The sequence below is a fragment of the Pan paniscus genome, chromosome 11 (assembly GCF_029289425.2).
Source record: "Pan paniscus chromosome 11, NHGRI_mPanPan1-v2.0_pri, whole genome shotgun sequence".
Lineage (NCBI taxonomy): Eukaryota > Metazoa > Chordata > Mammalia > Primates > Hominidae > Pan > Pan paniscus.
The window spans coordinates 85,484,611-85,510,606 of record NC_073260.2 but is presented as its reverse complement, the minus strand read 5'-3'; the positions used below and the strand labels follow the sequence as shown (position 1 = coordinate 85,510,606).

At 39.3% G+C, this 25,996-nt stretch overlaps 1 protein-coding gene across 7 annotated transcripts; it reads right to left on the bottom strand.

The window, feature by feature from the left end:
* Positions 1 to 4,204: 4,204 nt before the first annotated feature.
* On the bottom strand, positions 4,205 to 25,227 carry ZNF658 (zinc finger protein 658). Of its 7 annotated transcripts, none has more exons than XM_034967459.3 (6): positions 25,055 to 25,227; positions 22,836 to 22,975; positions 22,318 to 22,376; positions 17,493 to 17,619; positions 17,122 to 17,217; positions 4,205 to 8,050 (listed from the first exon to the last, which is right to left on the bottom strand). In XM_034967459.3, exons 3-6 carry the CDS (start codon positions 22,330 to 22,332, stop codon positions 5,112 to 5,114), a joined length of 3,177 nt encoding a protein of 1,058 aa, XP_034823350.2. In that variant the 5' UTR covers positions 22,333 to 22,376; positions 22,836 to 22,975; positions 25,055 to 25,227; the 3' UTR covers positions 4,205 to 5,111. The 7 variants fall into 7 exon arrangements, with proteins under 7 accessions (XP_034823350.2, XP_063450078.1, XP_034823352.2 ...); XM_063594008.1 differs by having other exon boundaries at positions 24,813 to 25,226; XM_034967461.3 differs by lacking the exon at positions 22,836 to 22,975 and having other exon boundaries at positions 24,813 to 25,227.
* Between the last annotated feature and the right edge of the window lie 769 nt (positions 25,228 to 25,996).

Below are 25,996 nucleotides of genomic sequence, written 5' to 3'. Positions count from 1 at the left end.
CAACAGTAGATTTGAACTGGCAGAAGAAAGAATCAGAAAACTTAAAAGATAAGTGGATAGAAAGTATGCAATCCAACAAACAGAAATGAAGAGGACCTCAGAAGAAGGTGGGACACCATTAAACACACCAATATATGCATGAAAAGACTACCAGAAGGACAAGAGAGAGAGAGAGCAAAAAGCAGAAAAATGTATTTAAAGATATAATATCTGAAAACTTCCCAAATTTGAGAATAAACATTAAACATCTACAAAATTCAACAAACCCCAAGTAGGATATACACAAAATGCTTCACACCAAGACACATCATAGTAAAAATGTTGAATGCTATATAGAGAAAATTTTGAAAGAAGTAAGAGAAAAATGGCTCATCGCATATAAGACAACTCCAGCAAGAGTAACACCTAAATTTTCATTGGAGGTTCTAGTAACTAACTGTTAAGTATTGCTTACTCTTGGTATAGTTAAATGAGTATGGATTGTTCTGAATGAAGTTAATCGGATATTGACAGAACTTGATACATTTTCTGGGGTTAGCTTCAAGTACCCAATGACTGAATGCTTCTAATATTATCAAAGGACCAGTACAAAATATTCTGTATCAGTTTATCCTGTTTGTTACATTTCTTCAGATGAAGTTACTCACTTGACTGCCCATGCAGTGCAATGCTGTGGAAAGAAATATTGGATTCCATATTAACCTCAAAGTAATGGTTTGATAAACAATTGAAATGAGTAATTAAAATATTTGCTTAAAAATATGAGATCTGACAAAGGATTGGAGAGCCGAGAGCTGATCTACGAATCTCCAGTATGGTGTTTTTCAACTCACCGTGAGAGGACTAAGGATGGGTCTTGGTTGGATAAATGGGTATGTTTTTGTGGTGGCATTGGAGAAGGTAGAAAATAAAAGGGAATTTATATACAACTCTTCTCTACTTCACAACAATTTTGTTGTTTCCAATGCTGGATCTGGAAGTCCCTATAATGGGGCTAAAATTAAGGTCCAAGTGTCTGGTAATATTACAAAACCAGACAGTATGCCTATTACTTTGACTAATGACAAGAATTCCAAAGAGATTAATGGGGTGGATGATACTCTGTCTGCATCTCGGCAAGTTGGGACTGCCTATGCAAATGCTGTGCTGCCTATTGGGTGGAGTAGCCATTATTTCTCTGCACTTATCCAATCCATCCCCATATGTGTGCGAATGGACAAATGAAGAACTCCTGGCATGTCTCATCTTGCTACTGTCACTATAGCCAAATGAGTTACTGACTTCAGGAGGAAAGGTTTGTTTTAAAATTAATGATAAATGAGAGAAAAGTGAATCAGGCTGAGTGAAGAGAGCCAGTAAGTGTGTCTTACAAAGGGAAAAATCAAAGATAATTTTGATGTCCTAAGAGAGGTTTACAACAAGTGAATAACATGCTCTCTTAGCTTTGACTCAGATGTCCCCTGGGGCAAAAGACTGCCAAAACTATCTCCACTTTAAAAAAATGAAGAAGCTGTAAAATGACCAATCTAATAAATATACTGCCACTATTGATCTATGTCCTTCTAATCAATAAACAGATTGGAGCTCAGGCAATGACTATGTGAAACAATACTAATGTGGCTGTCTCATATGGTTCTTGTTTCACAGAGAATTCAATTAGTATAAATGTATACTAATAGAAGTATAAATCTCAATTGATGTATATCATACAATACAGATAGCTGAAGATCAGGGAGAAGAAAAATGTATAAAATATGTGGCACTTCCTGTTGGCATTACAGGATGGTTTAAATTCACAACCCCTCAGGGGTGATTACAATTCTTTCAAACCTGTATGTGCGTTTTGATTGCCTATTGATTATATGCTGTTGAAAGCCAGATGATTCCATCAAACTAAGAGTGATTGTTTTGTTGTAAAAGGCTCTGACCAAAAATTATGGGGGTGGAGTGGAATGCTGTAAAAGGTAAGCCCAGCAGACCTGGAATTAGTGTGAACTGCAGAGTTTGCATATCACTGATCATTGGTCAAGGAATAAAACATACTGATTAATAGTGCTGCTTTTCATCCATGAGTCCAAGATGTTTGGGAGCAGGTTTTAACAGTGCATCAGTAGTGTTTACCATTAACAGTGAGACTGATTTATGCCTGGTCTCATTGGAACCTTCAGAGTCCTCTGCTGTTGGGGCTTGTTGCCTAGCAAGAATATGCCTATATGTCCAGCAGAGTATAAGAGACACCAGCAGAGAATCCATTTTGGGGTTTCTGATGTGTTTTGTGCACATGTTGAATCCTTATGTGATAGTGAAATTGTGTCCATATAACACTTGCACAAGGAAAAATGGAGTTCATGCATGGCCCTTACCCAGATCCCTTGCTGTGAGGCAGCCTTTGGCTGTGATATAAATACTGACTTTAATGGTATTGCTATGTTGTACCCTTTCCCTTAATAAATGGTAGATATTTAAGCACTGTCATTTTGGGCCTTGTGAGCCTTCCTTAGCAATTGACTCTTGTTTAATTGCCACTGTTAAAATACCACATTTTTTTGTAATGTGGCAGTTCTGTAGTTTTAGGCCTTGTGGCCATTTCTCAAGGTGTCACTTGCTTCACTGCCTAGGGAGTTACCTGTCCATAACTGACAGAGAAAACGTAGCTTCTGAGGCCTTCACTTTAGCGTATCCTTTTCTGAGCCCAAACATGATCATGAAGTAGAAAAGCACAATAAGGAAAAACTAGTGAAATCTGAAAAAAAAAGTGTCTAGTTAATAATGTTATCAATGTTTCTTAGTTATAAAAACATACCATAGTAATATGCTAATAGGGAAAACTGGGTGAGGAGTATATACAAACTATCATTGTAATTTTTCTGTAAATACATTCTCAAATAATTCTTTTAAAAAAGAGTACTCCTTTTCATCTACACTTTTCTGAAAATTAAGCATGCAGAAAGGCATGCTTTTTGACCCTCAATTCCCTTGGGCACTGTGCAGTAAGCTCAAGTAGCATCATGGTATCAGAGACTAAGGAGAATAAAAAAGAAGGAAACATATTTCCGTAACAGATGGCACCTTTCTGCCAGGAGCGGTAAGTACCTGAGGAAGGTAAGCAGCGCCAGGGCCAGTCCCACACCAACTCCTTCATCATTCCTCCCTTTTTCCTCATGAGCTGCCCAAAGTAGCCCCTCAGTGTCTGATGTGCCAGCCCTGGAGGTGCTGATATGGTCCTCGTCTGAAGGTGGGCTCTTCTTTCATGGCTCATCTTTGCAGTGATGCTACTCAATTAACTGTTAACAACAGTGTCAAGGAAATACCTGTCCTCTAACTAATTCTAAAGATGCCATCATTCTCCCTCACACTATCCTTGCCCACAATATAACAAGGGATGGGAATTAGAGACATTTTTCTTGGGTCAACTGATTTATTGTCCTCATGCTTAACCTATCAGATCAAACTTGCAGAAAGCAAGATGCTCAGGGCTGGGGAAAATTGTTACTGGTCTAGGTTTTAAAAATGATTTTGTCTACTTTCTTTTCTGTGCTCATCAAACCGTAGGCTAAAATGATAGCACATTAACTAAATGCTTTCTTGGCTAAGATTATGCCACATTATATTGTTTTACCAAAAATGAGTCTGCTCTCTCGTACCAGGACTGTACTTCTGGGTCAAAGTAGTCCTTTTCATTCCAATTCCAAAACCTGCTCTTAGTTTGGTGGAAATACCACTGGTTTGCGATGCAGTGTGAGGAGGCATCATGATGTTGGAGGAAAATATTCCAAACAGGATGCTGAAGCTATATGCATACAACGGAGGAGAGGAGACCAGTTGCTTTATAATCATCCTGTGCAAAATGAGTAAGTGGAGTGGGATAAAATTAAAATAAAGGCAAACAAAAAGTATATAAGAATCACCCTGTCCTCCCTGGCGCCCCCCTCCAAACACACAAACACACAACGTGACTGGGGAAATCTCAGCTATCTCCAAGGTCCTAGAAGAATTGGCAAGACTAGTTTTAGGACAAGACTAATTAATATCCAGACATAGCAGGCAGGCCAAAATCTAACAGCACTGAGGGAAGCCAACAGAGGACACAGTCACTCAGAAAAGGAAGTGGACATGCCCAGTGCAGGTTTGGCTGTTGGCACCCACTAGAACTCACCAGTGAGTTATAACGTTTATATACAGACTAAAAGATCTTCCACAGAGCTCAAACTATTCACATTTATTCATATTCTCCACAGAATTCAAATTATTCCATTTTTAACTTCACATTCTATAGTGAGTTTTTCTATAGGTAAATATTTTCTTATATATGTTCTATAAAATTTTTGATATTACAAAACAGAAGCTTGGTACATCAGTTCTAGGTGAATATTTTATCTCCAATTCTAAAACTGACATATTTCCTCAGAAAAAAATACCTAGGAAAAATGTCATTTATTCAAAATATGAAATTTTATTATAATTGATGTTTAATGCAATTCACTTTACGAAGGTTTTTGTGGTTTTCCCTAAAATTTGTTTTAATGAAGGCTCGTGATCATCCTGGATGTCAACAAGTTTTCTTCTTCATGTGACGTCTCTGATGCACAATAAACTGATTAGTTTTTCTAAAACCGATCATATTCATAGGGTTTCATCTCACTCTAACATAAAGTTTAAGCTAAACTACGTCCATTTAACTAATAAGCCAAATTTGTAAGAGCTTAACAGACTATAAACTTAACTCTTGCTTTAAAGCAACAAAAACAAAACCCTGGTGAAGACCTGGAAGTGAACTGTTCGTTTTTCAGACTCTAGCTTCCTTGACCTTGTGCTCTATGGTTTTCAACACACAGGACCCAAGTTTGTTGCAGAAATAACCTCCAAATCCATCTTATGAACCAGGAAGACTGTGAGGGTTGTTTGTTTTTTTTTTTAAGGGCCAAGAGTAAATGTAATATATATCATTAGCACCACATCCCATAGTCAGCCCCACCTGAATAAACGGCATATTGGGATTTTTCCACAAACTATGAGCCTAATGAAAAAGGAAATGGATAAGGGAAACAAGTTCCCAGCCTATGTCACATGAGTTTCTGCACTACGTGTTACGTGGTAAGGTATGCATTCCCTCAGGACTTCCCAAATCCATTACATGCTAGGGTTTTCTCTCTGGTATGCATTCTGGTGTGATGTACCCTAAGAGCTGCCTTACGGACAAAAGTTTTCCCACATTCATCACATTCATAGGGTTTCTCCCCTGTGTGAATTCTCTGGTGTACTCTGAGGGTTGAATTTTGGGCAAAAGCTTTCCCGCATTCATTACACTCATAGGGTTTCTCCCCTGTGTGAATTCTCTGGTGTGCACTAAGGTGTGATTTCTGGGAGAACGTTTTCCCACAATCATTACATTCGTAGGATTTCTCCCCTGTGTGAATTCTTTGATGTACTCTGAGGGTTGAATTATGGGCAAATGGCTTCCCACATACATTACATTCATAGGGTTTCTCCCCCGTATGAACTCTCTGATGTGCACTAACATATGACTTCTCAGAGAAGGTTTTCCCACATTCACTGCATTCATAGGGTTTCTCCCCTGAGCGAGTTCTAAGATGTGCTCTGAGATGTGATGTTTTGGAGAAAGTCTTCCCACAGTCATTACATTCATAGGGTTTCTCCCCTGTGTGAATTCTGTGATGTGCCCTGAGGGCTGAATTATCAGCAAACGTTTTCCCACATTCATTACACTCATAGGGTTTTTCCCCAGTATGAATTCTCTGATGTGCACAGAGGTGTGTTCTTTGGGAGAAAGTTTTCCCACATTCGTTACATTCATAGGGTTTCTCCCCTGTGTGAATTCTTTGATGCACTATGAGGGCTGCCTTATAGACAAAAGTTTTCCCACATACGTTACATTCATACGGTTTTTCCCCTGTGTGAATTCTCTCATGTCCACTGAGGTATGATTTCTGGGAGAAAGTTTTCCCACACTTGCTACATTCATAGGGTTTCTCCCCTGTGTGAATTCTCCGATGTGTACTGAGGCGTGTCTTCTGGAAAAAAGTTTTTCCACATTCACTACATTCATAGAGTTTCTCCCCTGTGTGGATATTCTGATGTGCTCTAAGGGCTGAATTATGGGCAAATGTTTTCTCACATTCATTACATTCATAGGGTTTCTCCCCCGTGTGAATTCTCTGATGTATTTTGAGGGCTGAATTATGGGCAAAAGTTTTCTCACAGTCACTACATTCATAGGGTTTTCTACCTGTGTGAATTCTCTGATGTGCTCTCAGGGCTGAATTGTAGGTGAAAGATCTCCCACAGTCATTACATTCATAGGGTTTCTCCCCTGTGTGAATTCTTTGATGTGCCTTGAGAACAGAAATATGGGCAAAAGACCTTCCACATTCATTACATTCATAAGGTTTCTCCCCCGTGTGAATTCTATGATGTGCTCTGAGGGCTGAATTATGGGCAAAAGTTTTCTCACAGTCACTGCATTCATAGGGCTTCTCACCTGTGTGAATTCTTTGATGTGCTCTCAGGGCTGAGTTATAGGTAAAAGATTTCCCACAGTCATTACATTCATAGGGTTTCTCCCCTGTGTGAACTCTCTGATGTACACTGAGGTGTGTCTTGTGAGAGAAAGTTTTCTCACATTCAACACATTCATAGGGTTTTTCACCTGTGTGAATTCTCTGATGTGCTCTGAGATGTGATGTCTTGGAGAAAGTTTTCCCACATTCAATACATTCATAGAGTTTCTCCCCCATGAGAATTCTCTGATTTCCTTTGAGATGTGATGTCTTCCCATATTCACGGCCACCACAGAGTTCCATCTCTGCATCTGTTTTCTGGTGTCCTATGAGGGGTGACTTGTAAGATCTCCCACAGCCATTGTTATCACAAGGTTTCTCTTTTGTGTGAATTGTCAGATGTTTACTGAGGTTTGAATTCTGACAGAAAGCTTTCCCACATTCATTACATTCATAAAGTTTGAATCCCACATAAGTTCCAGGATGAATAGGATGTGAACTTGAACAAAAGGATTTTGCACATTCCTCATATTGGTAAGTTTTCTCTCCTGAGTGGGGCCTCTGATGCTGAATGAGGTGTGCTTTCCGGTAAAAGGATTTTCTGCATTTCCCATGTTCATCAGAAAGGTAGAATTTATCTTCTGTGTGAATTCTCTGATGTGCTGTAAAGTCTAATTTCTGGTAGAGGGCATCTGTACATTCATTATGTTCACCAAATTTATCTCCAGCTTGTGTTTTCTGATGTACTATATGGGCTGAGCTCTGGCTAAAATTTTCTTCACATTTATTGCTTTCAAAAGCACTCCATCCTGTAATAGTTCTCTGAGATTGAGTGAGGGGTGACTTCCTACTGAAATTAATCCCCCTTTCATTACACTCATAGTGTGTCATAGCCATGTGAACTTTATTGTATTCAACAGCGGTGGTTTTGTCACAGGATGTCCCATATTCATTAAGATCAGAGCATTTCCCCCTTGTGTCAGTTCTCATGTGGTTAAATAAAGTGGTTTTATCAAAGTTTTTTCTAAATTCATCATCCTTACAGGACTTTTCTCCTGTTAGAAAACTCTGAGATGTAATACAAATTGTCTTATCATGTAAACCTTGTCCAGATCCATCACATTCAAAAGATTGCTCCAAAGTTTGAAATTTCCAATGCTGATCTTTCTTATAACTGAAAGCTTTAGCATTTTCACCATGTTCATAAGATTTCTCTCCAGCATGAGCTTTCTCATGCTTAATATCAAGCTGCAATTTCTCACACACATTCATGTATTCAGTCTTCTTTCTTGAATATTTTCTTTCACTTATAATTAATTGAGAAGCAATTGGCAAATTCATTCTGTGTGAGTCACATTTACAGGATATTTTTTCTGAAAGCTCTGGAGCTATTTCCAGATTAAATGGTTTTTCTAAAACTTTCTGTCCTTCTTTACTCAATGTTTTGTCAGCATCATTGATGAATATTTCTTGCCACAGAGGTTTTTCTTGTTTTTCCCGGATCCCTTTGATGTGATCAACTTTAAAATATCCTAAAATGAGAAAAATTGAAAATATATGATAAATCTTACATTTCTCATGGAGAAGAACTTATACTCATATTTTGATTTTGGTTTTGGTTTTTGAAATAGGGTATTGCTCTGTCACCCAGGCTGGAGTGCAGTGGCATGATCATAGCTCACTGCAGCCTTGAACTGCTAGGCTCAAGTGATCCTCCCACTTCAGCCTCCCTACTAGGTAGGACTACAGGGATATGCCACCATGTCCTGTTAATTTTTTTTATATTTAGTGGAGACAGGGTCTTGCTACATTGCCCAGGCTGATCTTAAACTCCTGAGCTCAAGCGATCCTCCTGCCTTGACCTCCCAAAGTGCTGGGATTACAGGCATGAGCCACTGTGCCCGGCCCATGTTTTGTTATGTATTTTATTCTGTTGTTTCTGGTCATGTTTCCAAACATTAAATAATTCATGCACACAGACAGATTCTCTCCTCATCCAAGCTGTTTATAAAACAGGTATTATTTCTGGGGCCAGTCAAGGTGGAGTAGTAACCCCTTTCCTCCCACATCTTCCCTCTTACAATTAAAAATCCCTAGAGAAAAAACAAAACAACAAAAAAAGATTAATAAATATACAAATATACAAAGACTACAAAATGGAAAGAAAGTGGACTTCAGGACTTAAGAAATGACACAGTATGGAATTCCAAGGCTATTCTATATCCTAGACTGGGTGCTGAAGAAACCTACAATCCTGCACTGACAGGCACAGACAAAAAGAGCACAAAGAAAAGCCTGCTTCTTCCAGCCAGAGGTCTGAGAAAATGGTGGTCTAACAGAACAGGAAACACTTTTGATGTTTTCTCATGCTCAGGCCAAACCAAAATGATACAATCCTGTGGTTCCATGGAGGCTGAGCAGGGAGCTAATGTTCCCTGCCATAGATACACAGGATCTGCATGCTCTTATATGTTTTCTTCCATGAGCCATGAAGAATCCTGAGAAAGTTCCATTCTTAGGATATGCTGGGAGATGGTCACAGCAGCCACTACCAAAATTCTGCCTAGAACCAAATTATTATCTAATTTATGGAACAAATGTCTTAATCTGCAAGGGCAAGAATATAATAAGTTGTTTTAGGGCACTGACAGGAACTCATAGCAGCTATGGGAAGGAAACAAGAAAAAAAGAAGCACAGAAGTAAGAGCAGAGGCAGGAATACACAGTAGGCCCAATACTCAAGCAGAAGAGATAAGATAAAGTAGCACTTGCAATAACCATGGCTTCAAACCTGAAGACACAATGCATTCAACAGCTGAATTCACATTCTTCTCAAATGCACATGGAACAATCATCAAAACAGACTATATTCTAGACTGTAAGACAAACCTTCACAAATATAGAAGAAATAAATTATACAGAGGATGATCTTGGGCCACAGAGAAATTATACCAGAAATCAGTAAACACAAATTTATCTGGAGAAATACAAAAGAACTGTAAGTTATACATTCCTAATTAACCCATGGGTGAAAGAAGAATTCTCAAATGAGATATTTTGAAGTGAATGTAAACAAAACAACTTAGAATACAGAAATTTGTGGATGCAGCTAAGGCAGTACACAGAGATAAATTTGGGGCTTAAATTTTTTTGGCCAGACGCGGTGGCTCACGTCTGTAATCCCAGCACTTTGAGAGGCTGAGGCATGTGGATCACAAGGTCAGGAGTTTGAGACCAGCCTGACCAACATGGTGAAACCCCTTCTCTACTAAAAATACAAAAGTTAGCCGAGCGTGGTGGTGCACACCTGTAATCCCAGCTACTCAGGAGGCTGGGGCAGGAGAATTGCTTGAACTCGGGAGGTAGAGGTGCAGTGAGCCACGGTACTCCAGCCTGGGTGACAGAGTGAGACTCTGTCTTTAAAAAAATTATATTTGAAAAGAAAGATCTCCAGTCAGATGCTTGTTTCCCCCTTAGGAAACTAGATAAAGACAGGACATTAAGTTGAAAGAAAGTAGAAGGATGACAAAAAAGTCAAACCAAAAGCTTAATTTTTTAAAAAGTTTTTTAAATGATAAAAACCATCAGAGAGAAAAAAAGAGAAGACACGAATTACCAATACCAAAAATTCAAGAGAGGACTAACTACTAACAGACATTCAAGAGATAATAAAACAACATTAACAATAACTCTGTCTTAGTTCGGGCTACTACAACAAATTACCATAGACTAAATGGCTTAAAGAATAAACATTTATTTTTCCCAGTGCAGGAGACTGGAAGTCTGAGATTAGGGTGCCAACATGACTGTGTTCTTCTGAAGACCTCTTCTGGTTTACAGACCACTCACTTCTTGTTATATCCTTACATGGTGAAAAGTGAAGTAGCTAGCTCTGACACCGTTTTGTAACAGCATTCTAATCTCTCTCTCTTTTTTTTTTTTAACTATAAAAGCAAACTAACTTTATTTGGACAATCTAAGTGGAAAGAAGGGGCAGGTGAATGTGTATTTTAACCACAGAGAAAATATTCTATGTCAAATGTTAAAACATAATGGCAGAATAATCTAAAGGACATTTTTTTCTAAAGGAGCTGTCAGTGAAAAGGATATTTACGACAACATATTAACTTACTTCATTATGATGGAGGATATGTTAACTGAATGTCTAATTTACTCAAATTTTAACTATGTTTGCATATGTAAATAAGGCTTAAGAATGTAATGAAATCTTCCTCTATATGTATGTGTGTGTGTGTGTGTGTGTGTGTGTGTGTGTGTGTGTGTGCAGTTCCAAAGAACAACTTCTGGACCAAATGGTTTTAACTAGTAAATTTTACCAAACATCCAGGGAAGAAATAATACCAATCCTACACAATGTTTTCTAGAAAATAAAAGATGGAATATTTCCCAAATCATTTTATAAGGCCTGCCTCATCCTCATAGCAAGATTAGGCAAATACTATTCAAGAAAAGAAACTTTCAGACCAATATCTCCCATAACATAAATGCAAAAATGTCCCAAAAAGTACACCGAAATATATAAACATAGATAATATATCAGTGAAATTTACCTCAAAAATGCCAAACAGTTACTACACTGCAATACTATAAAAACTATAGTTTTTATGCTGCATTTCAGGTCAATGTAATCTCCTATCATTAGTCTGAAGAACTAAAATCACACACTACATCAATGCCAAAAATTTTAACAAAATTCAAAATCCATTTATTAATTTAATAGAAGTAATCTATAAAAAGCCTATAACTAACATTATACTCAACAGAGACTGAATGTTTTCCCTCTAAGATCAGGAAAAAGACAAAGATGCCCACTACCAGTAGCTTTACACAAGATTGCACTGGAAGGACCAGACAGTGCAAAAAGGTAAGAATAAAAACACAAAGATAGAGTAAATTTACACAGAAAATTTAAAATCAAAAAAGTTCCTTGAACTAATAAGTGTTTTTAGCAAGGGCAGAATCTAAGGCCAATATACAAATCTATGCCTACAAACATACAATGACGAATTGGAATTTTAAATCACAGAAACAATATTTATCACAGCACCAAAACAAAATTAAAAACAAAAATTAAAAAAGCCTCGTTATCTGTGTTCTAAAAACTAAAAGACATTGATGAAAGAAATCAAAGAAACAGTAAATAAATCAGTAGGGATATTTTGTGTATGGATTGGAAGACTGTACGTTGTTAAGATGTCAATTCTCGTAAGTTCTACAGATTCAATGCCACTCCAGTTTAAATGCCAACATGTTTCCTTTGTAAAGATTATGAACCTCATTTAAAAATTTATACAGAAGATGAAAACTGGAGAAGTACTTGACTTCAAAACTTAATAAGCTACAGTAATCAAGTTAATGTGGTATTGGCATAAAGAAAGACATGTAGATGAATGAAAAGGAATATAAACTACAAAAATAGACCCCCAAATGTACAGCCATCTGTTTTGTAAGAAAGGTGGAAATGCTGTTCAGTGGAGAAGTAACAGTCTTTTCAAAAAGTGATGCTGGAATAACTGGACTCCCTGTTCCAAAAACATTAAACTTGACACATAACTCATACTTTCTATAGAATTTAACACAAAATGGATTATCAACTAAGTGTAAAAACTGAAGCTGTAAAATTTCTAGAAGAAAATAGGATTCCTAAATCTGTTACTTTGAGTTTCAAAGTTTCTAGACAGAACAACAAAAGCAGGTTCTGTAAAAGAAAACTAGTAAGTTGGACTTTATCAAAATTAATACTCAGTTTTAGTGAGCCTCCTCTGAAGTTATACTAGCGGGAGTGAGGTGCAGCATCACTGCCTGCTACGTGGGGAAGGAAGTCCAGTTCCCCACTGATCTGACGCCCTGGGGGTGGAAGAGGAGGCTTCTACTTTTTTTTTTTTCCTTCCTTTTGAGACAGTTTCTCTCATCGCCCAGGCTGGAATGGAGTGGCGCAATCTTGGCTCACTGCAACCTCTGCCTCCCGAGTTCAAGCGATTCTCCTGCCTCAGCCTCCTGAGTAGCTGGGATTACAGGCACCTGCCACCACGCCTGGCTAATTTTTGTACTTTTAGTAGAGACGGGGTTTTGCAACGTTGGTCAGGCTGGTCTCGAACTCCTGACCTCAGGTGATCCACCCGCCTCGGCCTCCCAAAATGCTAGGATTACAGGTGTGAACCACCGTGCCTAGCTGAGGCTTCTACATTAACCCTGGGCATGGGTGAAAGATCAGGAGCCCCACAAGGACTCTGATAACACTAACCACCTTGTATTTTGTCAGGTGCCAAGACCCCTAGTGCATCTTCGTTCTTCTTTCCACCCTTCAGTAGTGTGATCTCTGCTCACCATAACCTCCACCTCCCAGGTTCAAGCAATTCTCGTGCCTCAGCCTCCCAAGCAGCTGGGATTACAGGCACGAGCCACCATGATTGGCTAATTTTTTTGTATTTTTAGTAGAGACAGGGTTTTGCCATGTTGGCTAGGCTCGTTAAACTCCTGGCCTCAAGTGATCTGCCTGCCTCGGCCTCCCAAGGTTCTGAGATTACAAGTGTGAGCCACTGTGCCTGGCTAGATATTGCATTCTTTACAAACTGAAGGTTTGTGGCAACCCTGAGCTGGGCAAGTCTGTTGGTGCCATTTTTCCAACAGCAAGTGCTCACTTTGTGTCTGACTCAGCAGTTTTTAGCAAACAAATATTTTAATTAAGGCATGCATACTGTTTTTTAGACATGTTATTGCATATCTAAAAGACTAAAGTATAGTGTAAACATAAAACTTTTATAAGCCCTAGGAAAACAAACATTGTGTGTAACTTGCTTTATTGTGAAATTTGCTTCATTGTAGTGGTCTGGAACAGAAACTGCAATATCTCTGAGGCATGCTTCTATATACAGATATTTAGCTGCACTTAGTGGGTAGAGTAGAAAGGAATACATTTACTCCATCCTTCCCCTGGGTAATGCATTCTGTATTTTATTAAATCCTTCCCCAAGAAGAGTCATTAACCTATTCTATATGATCTTCTAGAATATTTCTACTTTTGCTTTGATAATTAGGTCTTAAGCCAACTGAATTCGACTTTTTGTTTTGTTTTGATCTATATGGATACCTCAAGATCCTTTCCTCATTATTCTCCAGTGTCATCTATCTAAGATGTCTATCAAGTATATGTTTTTTCTTTTCTCTTTTTTTTTTTTTTTTTTGAGACGGGGTCTTGCTCTGTTGCCCAGGCTGGAGTGCAGTGGTGCAATCTCAGCTCAATGCAAGCTCTGCCTCCTGGGTTCACGCCATTCTCCTGCCTCAGCCTCCCAAGTAGCTGGGACTACAGGCGCCCGCCATCACACCTGGCTGATTTTTTTGTACTTTCAGTAGAGACGGGTCTCCATCTCCTGACCTTGTGATCCACCCACCTTGGCCTCCCAAAATGCTGGGATTACAGGCATGAGCCACCACACCTGGCCTCATGTTTTTTTCTTGAACTTTCTACTCTGTTTCACTAATTTACTAAATCATCCCACCCCCCAGCTCCATGCTACTTAGCTACACAGCACTTTACATAAAGCCTCAATATCTGTTAGAGCAGCAAATCCTCCTGTATCACTCATTTTTATGAATGGGATTGTGTTTGGTATAGCGTTACCTCTTTACAGATGTATCCCGACTTGAATTTATTATATAGGTGTTTCCTCTCTTTTTTCTTTGATAGGGTTAGCTGAAGTTTAATTCATTTTATTTTTCTTGTAAGAAACATTCCATTTCTGTTTTCCATTTTATTTTTAATTTTACTTTTAAATTCTTCTGTTTTCACTATTGTATTTTTGATGCTGTTCTTGCTTAATTAATGAGACTACGAACTTCCTTCTGTCCACTACTTTAGCTATACCTGATGGTTTCTAACTTGCAGTTACAATTATTTCATTACAGAAATCAAACCCAAAATTGCATTACACTTTTTTGTATATTGTTTAAAAGAGATACTAAAATTTTTTCAAGTGGATTTTTTTCATTTTATTATTAATTTCTAGATTTACCAAACTAGGTTCAGAGAATATTGTTTGTGTTTATTCTAATTTGTTAGATTTATTGAGGTTTTCTCTTTAGACTAATAGTATACTCTATTTTATCATTATTCAATTAAAACATGAAAGTTTTGTTTTTTGCATTAGCATACATATACACAAATGTATGGTTCACTTTAATACAAATGTAATTTATAGCCTCTCTAGGCATATTTATTTAATGTCCACTGTACCTACTGTTTAATCAGATGAGACATTATGATGTCCTAATTCTAATGAGTTTTAAGTTCTTTAAACTCCATTATTTTATGTTTTAGAAACATTGATATTATATTATTTGGTGCAGTCATTCAAATCCTTAAAGGTTTTCATTTCCCTGTGCTCTTGAATGAGAGCTTTTCCTACTTTAATGAATTTCTTGCCTGAATTCAAATCTGAATGATATAGAACATGAAACCTACATTATTTTATCTTTATTGACTCAACAACTTTACTGATTTTTTTTTTTTTTAATTTTTTGGGACTGAGTCTCGCTCTTTTGCCCAGGCCGGAGTGCACTGGTGCTATCTCGGCTCACTGCAAGCTCTGCCTCCTGGGTTCACGCCATTCTCCTGCCTCAGCCTCCCAAGTAGCTGAGACTACAGGCGCCCGGCTAATTTTTTGTATTTTTAGTAGAGACAGGGTTTCACTGTGTTAGCCAGGATGGTCTCCATCTCCTGACCTCGTGATCCGTCTGCCTTGGCCTCCCAAAGTGCTGGGATTACAGGCATGAGCCACCACGCCCGGCCCAACTTTACTGATCTTTTATAATGATCTTTCTATGTTACTTATTTAGGGATATCCTTTTTAGACAATCAATATGATCCAATAATTTACATTTAGTGACTCAGCAACATAGTTGATCTAAATTATGTCACTCTTTATGTGATGCTATTTGTTGGTATGGCTTCAAACAAAAACCTTAATTGTGCTTCACTTCTAATAAGATGATTTTACTTTTTTATTCTAAAAATGACATTGAAAACTATAACTTTTAAAGATTTCTGGAATCATTTATTCGTACAAAGCCTAATAGGCATATAAAAAGATGCCTGATATCATTAGTGACCAGGGAAATTGTTATAGACTTATTTGTGTCCTTCCCAAATTCTTATCTTGAAGCCCTAACCCCCAGTGTAACTGTATTTGCAGACAAGGCCTTCAAGGAGGCAAAAAGGGTAAAAATGAGGTCACAGGGAAGGACCCTAATCCAGTAGTACTGATATCTTTATAAGAAGCGGAAGAAACACCAGAGTATTCTCTCTCTCTCCCACTGCATGTGCACAGAGGAAAGGCCACATGAACACACAGCAAGAAAGTGGCTGTCTTCAAGCCAGGAAGAGACGCTTCACCAGAAACCAACTTATTAGTACTTTCATTTTGGACTCCCAGCCTCCAGAATCATGAGAATTTCTGTTGTTTAAACTACCCAGCCTATGGTATTTTATTATGATAGCCCTAGCTGACTAATACAGAAATGTACATCAAAACCACAGTGAGATATCACTTCACATCCACTGGGGTGGCTAGAATCAAAAAGTCAAACAATAACAAGCATTGGTGAGGATGTGGAGAAATCAGAACCCCCATATGCTGTTGTTAGGAACGGAAAAATGCTGCATTTAGAAAAACAGTCTGGTGGTTCCTCAAACAGATAAAGACACAGATACCATATGAACCAGCAGTTTCACTCCTAGGAATATACACAAGAGAAATAAAACCAATTGTCCATGCAGAAACCTGTAAATAAATGTTTATATTAGCATTATTTGTAGGTGGAATCCCAAATATCTACTGACTGCTAAATGGACAAACAGGTGGTACATCCATACAACGGGACATTATTTGGCCATAAAAAGAATGAAACATGTATTTTATATCAGTTGTAAACATTATGCTAGGCAAAATAAACCAATCACAAAAGACCACATATATGATCCAATTTATACAAAATGTCTAAAATAGGCATATTTATAGACACAGAAGTAGACTGTGGTTACCTAGGGCTGCAGAGGGCAGGGGGGATGGGACAGTGATAACTAAAGGGTACAGGTATGTTTGAGGTGATGAAAATTAACTGTGGTGATGTCTGCATATACAGTCATCCCCTGGTATCCATGGGGAATTGGTTCCAGGATTCTCTTAAATACCAAAATCCACAAATGCCCAAGTCCTTGATACAAAATGGCATAGTATTTGCATATAACCTATGCACATCCTCTTGTATACTTTAAATCATCACCATATTAATTATGCTACCTAATACAATGTAAATGCCACGTACATAGTTGTTATACTATATTGTTCAGGGAATAGTGACAGGAAAAAAATGTCTATACATGTTGAATGAAAGTGCAGTATTTCTTCCCTGAATAGTTTTGATCTGTGGTTGCTTGAAGTCACTGACCTGTACACTTTAAAGGAGTGAATTGTAGGCATGTGAATTATATCTCAATAAAGCTGTTCCAAAAAAACTTTCAAAGGTGCTCTCCCTCTAAAGTCTAAGTACCCCCAGGGGGCTCCTTCTGTTAATGCCCACTCACCTGGGTACCTCTGGTTCAGGAATTCATCTTCTAAAGACCATGGCTCTTCTCCTTTCTCCAACTTGGAGATCACCTTGGGTTTAGTAATGCAATATCCTGTAAACAAAATAATTGACATGGACCAGATTCACAGGCTTTTGGATTTCCAAAGGTAAAAAAAAGATATGGCAGCAAAGCATTAACTGAGGGTGTTCATTTGAAATTTTTAATGGGAAAGTAATGACATGTTGCTTTTGTTTCTGTAAAGGTTTCAACTACTTCAGACCTTTTAATCCAAAGCCCTTTAATCTCTATAAAGGGTCCATGTGTTTTGATACTTTTTAAAAAGGGACATATATTCTCGAGAGAGCCCCATGGTAAGCTATGCTCACCCACTGAGACGAGGTGGCTGTAGTTCTCCAGCATCACATCTCTGTACAGCGTCCTCTCGACAGGGCCCAGGTGCTGCCACTCCTCCCGGGTGAATTCCACAGTCACGTCCTGGAATGACACTGATGCCTGTAACAACATTTATCACAACAAATATAACAACGGTTTGTTCAAGGGTTCAGAATTGGGTGACACAGAAAATATCTTTGAGAGCTACTACTAAAATGAATGGTTATAAAGGCCTATTTTAGACCCAAAATTGTCTTAACATATGTAACTCAAAACATTTTTTAACTTGCCATAATTTCTCTATGTATTTATGAATTCTAGGTTTTTGTAAGACAAAAAAAAAATCAATGTAAAACAACTTCCTTCCAACCACCTCCTTCCTTCTTCCACATCTCCGCAAATTATCCGGGGTAGTCTCTAGGACATTCACACCCTCCCTGGACATCATCACTGTAAATTCTGGGGGCTAAGGAAGAGATATATGTGAAGTCTGGAGATACCCTGACCAAACTTATATATAAATAAATGTATAGAAATATATAAGGGTAGAGCAGGTGAAGAGCAGAGAACAGCTACAATAGTTGTAACCAAAGAGACTGGCACAAAAGAACACTTCCTACACTGAGGTCACAGCAATGGATGTAAGAATAGGGATATAATCACAGAAGAGAAGCAACACCCATTTAATACAATACTTTCTTGTACAGCTACTCAATCTAGCTGTATGAGAAGCTCCTTTTAAAAAATTTTTGTTTTTAATTGACAGACAAATATTTCAAATTATAGTCACTTATATGTGGAACCTAAAAAGTTCAAACTCATAGATGTAGACAGTAGAATGGTGGTTACCAGAGGCTGGGGGTGAGGGGTGAGGAATGGGGAAGCATTGGTCCAAGGGCACAGAGTTTCAGTTACATAAGAGGAATAGTTTTTGAGCTATTGCACAGGATGATGACTAGAGTGAAAAATAAAGTAATGTATATTTCAAAATAAGCAGCTGCTTGGTGGTGCCAAAACTGGTATCTGGGAAAGAATAAAACGTGTTAGAAGATTCAGTGAGAGTTCTGTTCATGTTGATACGTAGCTAGAACTGTTCGTTCAACCAGGATACATATGATTTTAGAGCACAGAAGGTAAGATGGGGATGAAGATAAGCATTTAGGAGTTACTAGCAATTTAGGTGGTGAGTAAAATTAGCAGAGACAGACAGCTCCTTGAGCACACAGGGATTGAAGAAAGAAAAGAACCAAAAACAACACCTGAGGAACCACAAAGCAGAAAAAGTACAGGCCACAAAGCCAGAGATGTTTTCCAAAAAATAATAACAGAATCAGGAGGGGGCAGAGTCTTAGAAATTGAGAAAAGAGAAAGTTTCCACAACAAGAAGACTTCAAATTCAAATTAGCAAGTGATGACGGTGAAGATACTGAAGATCCAAGAAAATTCCTTCTTCCATAAAAGCAATGAGAAACCGGCAAAAACTGCAGAATCAACTTTTTCAGAACTCTAGAAGCTACCAAAGGCTTACAGCAATCTGCGGAACATTGATATCAGAAAAACAGCTGCATCACAGTAAGAACAATGATCTTGTGTCATTTCAACCTGCCCTATATCCATCCCTCTCACTCCCACTCGGCATTAGCTTTGAGAAACATCTGAAACAACAGGAGAATCCAGCGGCCTGGTATCCACTGGATGAGGCAGACTGGGTCACAGGTTGGCCAAAGCCTCACTCCCAGAAAACCCTCATTATCTGACCTAATCTGTGGTTCCCTGGAAGAGCTGACTTGAAAGGCTGATTGAATTAAGTCAGAGTTCCCCAGTGTGAAAAGCCTTATTCTTGAAGGCATTTGCCAAAAACATTCAAAGGCAATTGTTTAACTTAGCAGCTAACTGAGGCGGTGGATAACACCTGACATAAATAACAGCCTAATTGAAAAGCTTTTTAGAAAGGAAAAACTGGAGAATGGGATGTTCCTAAAGCTTTTGAAAAGCTCCTATAGATTCTAGAGACTCTAGGTCACCTACATGCATAGAGCTGAGCATATGCCCAGGGCTGTGATTATGCTCTGGAAAGATGTGAGAAGGCCCTAAACTGTCACCCTGGGTGACCCTAGGGTTCGGGGTGAACTGGAAGTGCAGGAAGTGAAGGTTAACATGGGGTTATAAATTGCCTGGATGTCTGTTGAAGGAATGCCCCAGCACTCATGAGGCTCTTTGGCAAAGACTGAGAGCCTTACTTAAGGTTTCAGGCATTTAAGAAAATTTCTGCAGACTTCTGCGGCCACACATGACAATAAACACAGGCTCTACTGAATCAATTAAAAAGTCACTAGACAAATTTCAACAACAACTCCTGCAAATCAAGAAAGTTTTCTAGAGTTGCCACCTTATTTTATTTAAAATGTATAGTTTTCAACAAAAAATGCAAAACAAGAAAAGAAACAAGAAGTAAGACCCATATGCAGGAAAAAAGTACAATCAATAGAAACTACTCACGAGGGAGCAGGCATTGCACTTAAACAGACGATGACTTTAAATCAACTATGTTACATATGGTCAAAGACTTAGAGGAAATGATATGTAAGGACCAAAGGAAAGTATTAGAATAATATCTCACCAGATAAAGGATATAAATAGACAGAAACTATAAAAAGGGACCAAATAGAAACTCTAAAGTTGGAAAGTACAAAACTAAAACAAATATTTTACCAAAAACACCTGTTCAACAGCAGGTCTGAACGGGTAGAATGAAGCAACTGGACAACATGCCCACTGAGATTATGCAGTGAGAAACAGAAGGAAAAATAACAAGAAATGAACAGTTGGACAGCATCAAGCTTATCAACATATGCCAAATAGACTAACAGAATAGAGACAGAAAGGGTCTAAAACAATATCAGAAGTAGTAATGGCCAAAAAACCCCACAAATCTGATATAAATGATAAATCTACATGCCCAAAATGCTTCACAAACTTTAAGTAGGATAAACTTGGAGAAAGAAATCCACACTCGCTGGGAGCAGTGGCTCACACCTGTAATCTCAACACTTTAGGAGGTAGGCAGATCACTTGAGGCCAAGAGTTCAAGACCAGCCTGGCCAACATGGTAAAACCCCATCCCTACTAAAAATACCAAAATTAGCCAGACATGGTGGTGAATGTCTGGAATCCCAGCTACTTAGGAGGCTGAGGCACAAGGATTGCTTGAACCCGGAAGGTGGAGGTTACAGTGAGCCGAGATCATGCCACTGCACTCCAGCCTGGGTGACAGAGCGAGAGACTGTCTCAAAAAAAAAAAAAAAAAAAAAAGAAAGAAAGAAAAGAAAAGAAAAAGACAAAAGAAAAAAGAAAAGAGAAATCCACACCTGGACATGAGAATCAGAGTGTTAAAAAGACAGACAATCGGAAAGCTGTAACAGAGAAACAAGTCATCATATTACAGGCTGATTTATAATGAGAAACTATGGAGGACAGAGGGCAATGGGATGACATATTCAAAGTGCTGAAACAAAGACTGTCAACCAGTAATCTCTATATCCAGGAAAAATAGAGAAACTGGAATTTTCTCAGGTAAACAAAACCTGAGAGAATTCATCACAGGCAAGACTGCCTATAAGAAATAATAAAGGGAGTGGTTCAGCAAAACTATGGAGATAGAGGAGTAGGTTAGTGGTTGTTTGGGGCTCAGAGGGAATCAAGTGGTAGTTACAGTGTACACAGCTTCTTTCTAAGGCAATAAAAATGTTCTAAAATTGACTGCAGTGATATTAGCACATTATCTGAGAATGTACTAAAAAAAATCACTGAATTCTACACTTTAAATGGGTACATGGTAAGATACATGAATTGAATCTCAAAAAAAGCAGTTTTAAAAAAAGAAAAAAACAAGGGAAGACAAAATCATTTGGAGACAACAGAGAAGACTAAAGAGCCAAGGACAGAAACTGAGGCTGAGCCGAGTGACAGGACAAGGAAGGTGGCTCCATGAAGACATCAGTCGGGGAAGGACCAGTGAGGGGCAAGTATCACTAACGGAAATGTTCCAGGACAGAGTGAGACATTGAGGCAAGTGCTGCGGAAAAGCCAAGCAAGTTAAGGAAAAGACCACATCCACTGGATTTGATTATACTATGGGTAGGGACACTGGAGGTCCCAGGCAAGTGGCAAGAAAAAATCAAGGCATCCCATGGAGAGTTGACGTTAAATGCTAAGTGTGGAAATATCTGAAAGAGAACAATTTTGGACCATCTGTTGAGCAACCTGAATATCATGGGTACTCAAAATATTTATGGAGAGTGATTTTAAAGACATTCAGTTGATTCATCAGAAAAATGTTAAATTCAACCCTTGCACTGGAGTACTTGAAAAATAGTACTGAATGTGTTCAAATTTAGCATTACAATTTCTACTTCTATTGAAGAAGTAATATTCTGTTATTTGGCAATTTATTAACTAAGTCACCTACTTGAAGAACAATAAATACATTTTGTTATCTTTATGTTTATATTCCATGATAAATCAGATGGCTTTATCTTTCTCATCAGTGTAAACCTTTAAGTATTGTCTGTCTGACACTCCACCATGACTGTCAATAACCTCAGAAATAAATCTGAAGCTTAATTTGGTAAATTTGTAATATCGGAGGATCTGCATCTATCCACATGCCACTTTGCTCTGCTATTCATCTGCATTTCTACATCTTCTAGGAATGTGTCTGATCCATTTCTATTTCTACTTTTCCATGTTAATGTACGGACACATAAACCCTTACAAAACCTATTGTAAAATAAACCGGTTTTTAAAAACCGAACTCACCTGAGACATGTTCATTTTCTGCTGCTCCTGGAAGAGTGTAGAGGACTGTGGAGGTTCAGCTGGGGAGGAGGAAAGAGCAGTGGGGTCATGAGAGACCTGGTCTGCCTCTCAGTTCTTACAGAGATGGTCCCTGACATGAGATGGTTCGACTTGATAATGGTTTTACTGCGACATAACCCCACTGTAATCAAGGAGCATGTAATCCTATTCATGTGCCTAAAAAAAACATCATCGCACTCAGCTGGAGAAAAGGATTCCCAATGCAGAATGTCCCTTTGACTCTTGAAAAGGGACAAGAAGGACCACTCAAAGATAGCCACAGCTGAATATGTGCATCTCTGAAACGATTATGTGCGCTTAAACTTACATTTTCACTGAGTAAAGTAATACTGTTTTTTGTTGATTTACTAATAATTATGTTGATTTATTAACAATTATGTTCCCTTTTGACTAATAAAAAAGTAAAAATAAAACAAAGGATTAAGCAAGTTCAGGTACACAGAGATGAAGCTGTTTACCTTCATTAAAGCTAATGTCAAAGAACTACTCAGCCGGGCGTGGTGGATCATGCCAGCAATTTGGGAGGCCGAGGGGGGTGAACTGCTGGAGGCCAAGAGTTCAAGACCAGCCTGGTCAACATGGCGAAATCCTGTCTCTACTAAAAATAGAAAAAAATAAAAAATAAATAAATTTAAAAATAATTTTTTTAAAAAAGAACTACTCAGGCTGACTTAATCAAGTTCTTACTGCCTTTACACCCAGAATTAGCACTTCCACGGAAAAAATAAAGATGGGATGTTTTATGCAAGGAATTTCAGGCCCAATATTTTTGGGCTTCCAATATAGGAAATTCTTCCTCTACTACCAGGAAAGAGGCAGCATTAGTATCACTCTAAATGCCCCATGTGGTGATGAACACGGTGTAAGAGGGACTCACAATGTGGAAGAAGTGAAGGCAGAAAGGAAACTAGGCTGCCGTTTGGGATCTGGACAGCTGATTACATCTTCCCTGGATATCATGACCTAACCAGCCCTCCAGTAAAGTGTCTTTTTCCACCCAGCTTGATAGTCACTCATCCCTCTCAACCCCAGGGAATTGCCTTCTGCAAGTTAGTCCACAGCAAAGTCACACGGTCTGTGATGGCTTCTGGATGTGGCAACATCACGAAATCTGATGCATATATAGGGAGTCAACAACTGCCTCTGGGGAAGCAATCAGGACCTGCTCCTTTCTAGAATCTTCTGCCTCTGCTCTGACGCTCTAGAAGAGGTCTCCGTCATATGGGCTGTTCTTCTATGGCAGTAGTCCCTAGGACTCCCTCTTGACTGCCTCATAGGAGCTGCTTTGCTCCAGAGGGGCTGGGACTTAGGCCTGAGAAACAAACTCAATTGAAACCTTCACCTAATACCCTAAACCTGACTCTTGAGATTCACTAGAAATGTGCTATCCAGCACTGCAGCCATCAGCCACATAGAACCATTGAACACCTGAAGTTTGGCCAGTGCTACAAGTCGAATATTTAGGAAGCAATGAGTTAAGTAAAATAAAGCAGTAAAACTGACTTTGCCTGCCTCTTCTTTTTACTGTAGCTACTGAAAAATTCTAAACTTTTTTTTCTTTTTTGAGACAGAGTCTCACTCTGTCACTCAGGCTGGAGTGCAGTGGTGCAATCTCGGCTCACTGCAGCCTCCGCCTCGGGTTCGAGCTATTCTCCTGCCTCAGCCTCCCAAGTAGCTGGGATTACAGGAGTGCACCACCACACCCGGCTAATTTTTTTATTTTTGTAGAGATGGGCTTTTGCCATGATGGCCAGGCCGGTCTCGAACTCCTGGCCTCAAATGATCCACTGGCCTAGGCCTCCCAAAGTGCTGGGATTACAGGCATGAGCCACCGCGCCTGGCCAAAAATTCTGATTTATATTTGTGTTTTGCCTTATCTTTCTATTGGACAGCACAGCACCAGAATATCAATCTGTGCCTTTGAGGAGACAGTGGGAACAGTACAAGAGGATTCAGGAGCCTCAGCCTGAATCAGAGACCCGACAAATCGCAGAATGTATCTACCACTTGGTGAGATTCTGTCCACATTTACTTCACAATCATCTACACAGATCTGGTGACAGGCCACTCTGCATAAGCGCTCTGAAGGCTTTAGGCAGGTACTGGCAAGTCTGGGTTTCAGGCAGACAGCATGTTAGAACGAGCAGGACAGGGAGTCACATCTCTCAGCATTTGCATCTCACCTCTCTCACCTACTAGTGTGTGCCCTGGGGTACCCATCCCCATGAACTTTCGTCCATTTTTTTAAAATGGCACGTTTATACCAAAGAGGTCGTTGTGAGGGTCAGGTGAAATACCAAACGATGAGAATAAGTGTCTCATAATTGTGAGAGCAGCTTACATTTCACATAGTGACTATTACAGACACTTAACAAAATGCTTTACAGGTGACAACTTATTTAATTTTCAGAATAGGAACACGAGTTACTAGTAACCTCCTCCTGTTCGCCGTCAACCTCATCCACGCACATTCCTCTTCCCGGCCCGCAACCCCGCGGGGCCCGGCAGCCCCTACACCTGCGGACAGGACTCGGCCCGGGCCCGCGCACTGGGCCGGGGAGGAGAGGGGAGGGCCATCCTGGGGACTCCTGAGACTGCCTGCTGCTGTCCTCCGCACACAAGCCCGCCCGTCCCCAGGTTCCTGGGCCGCGCGGAGCCCTGTCACCGACGCTCTCACCCCAGGTGCGCAGCCTCGGCTCCCGCGCAGACCTAAAGACTCGGACACCGTGTCCCTTTCAGGCCCGGGAGGGCGGACGGCAGGAGGTGGGGCTGGGTTTACACATGCGCAGAGCGAGCCCCGAAGCCCCATTCCCAAAGTGCTGCGCGGTAGGCGCGTTAACATTGAAAACTACAGTTCCCGTAAGCCCGTGCGTCCGAAGGAAGTACTATAATTTTTTCTGCTGCTTTGACCCGCTGGGAGGGACCTTCGGAGCCCAGGGATTTCCCAAATTCCCGGAGGTTGTCAGCATGACCACAAACTGCGAAGCGTGGTTCTTGATGCGATCCTGGTTGGAGAAAAAAGCACCTGAAACAGACATTAACAATTGGGGAAACATGACTATCGACAGGACATTAGAAATATTAAAGAAAATTACCGTTACTTTGAGAATAATAGCTAGACGATGTAGGACATTGTTCTTATATTTAAAAGATATGTACAGAGACATTTACAATTGTATGCTTGTAGTTTAATTGAAATACTTTAAAAATAATTTCTCAAAACAATGAAAGCAGATATAGTAATAAGTGAAGAATTGTTAGATCTGTATAATACGTGCTTATGATGCTCATTTTACTATTTTCTACCATTCTGAGGGTCTGATTTTTTTTTTTCATACTCAGTAAAAGACGTGTGGGGCAGTGCAGTGCAGGGGGAGTGGAGAGGCTTTACTATCCCTTCGGAAGTATGCCGTTAAATTCAAAGTTGCCAAGGGAAGTAAAAGTACATAAAAATAGCTTTATGAATAAGGTTGTGAAATCGAACAAATACTAGAAAACATAAACGAGTAACATCTGTGATCAGCAGGGTTTATGGGGGTTGGAGGAGGAAGCTAGCTGTTCAAAATACATATGTGATGCGTGAAAACACATGCAACCCAAAATATGAAAATGATTATTA

Bases quoted from the DNA above. Each gene is read 5' to 3' on its own strand.
- ZNF658 (XM_034967461.3), bottom strand. The intron at 17,218-17,492 runs GTGAGCATAGCT...TTTTGTTTACAG, and splicing joins CAGCCACCTCGTCTCAGTGG to GATATTGCATTACTAAACCC. The intron at 8,051-17,121 runs GTGAGTGGGCAT...TTCTCATTTTAG, and splicing joins CCTGAACCAGAGGTACCCAG to GATATTTTAAAGTTGATCAC.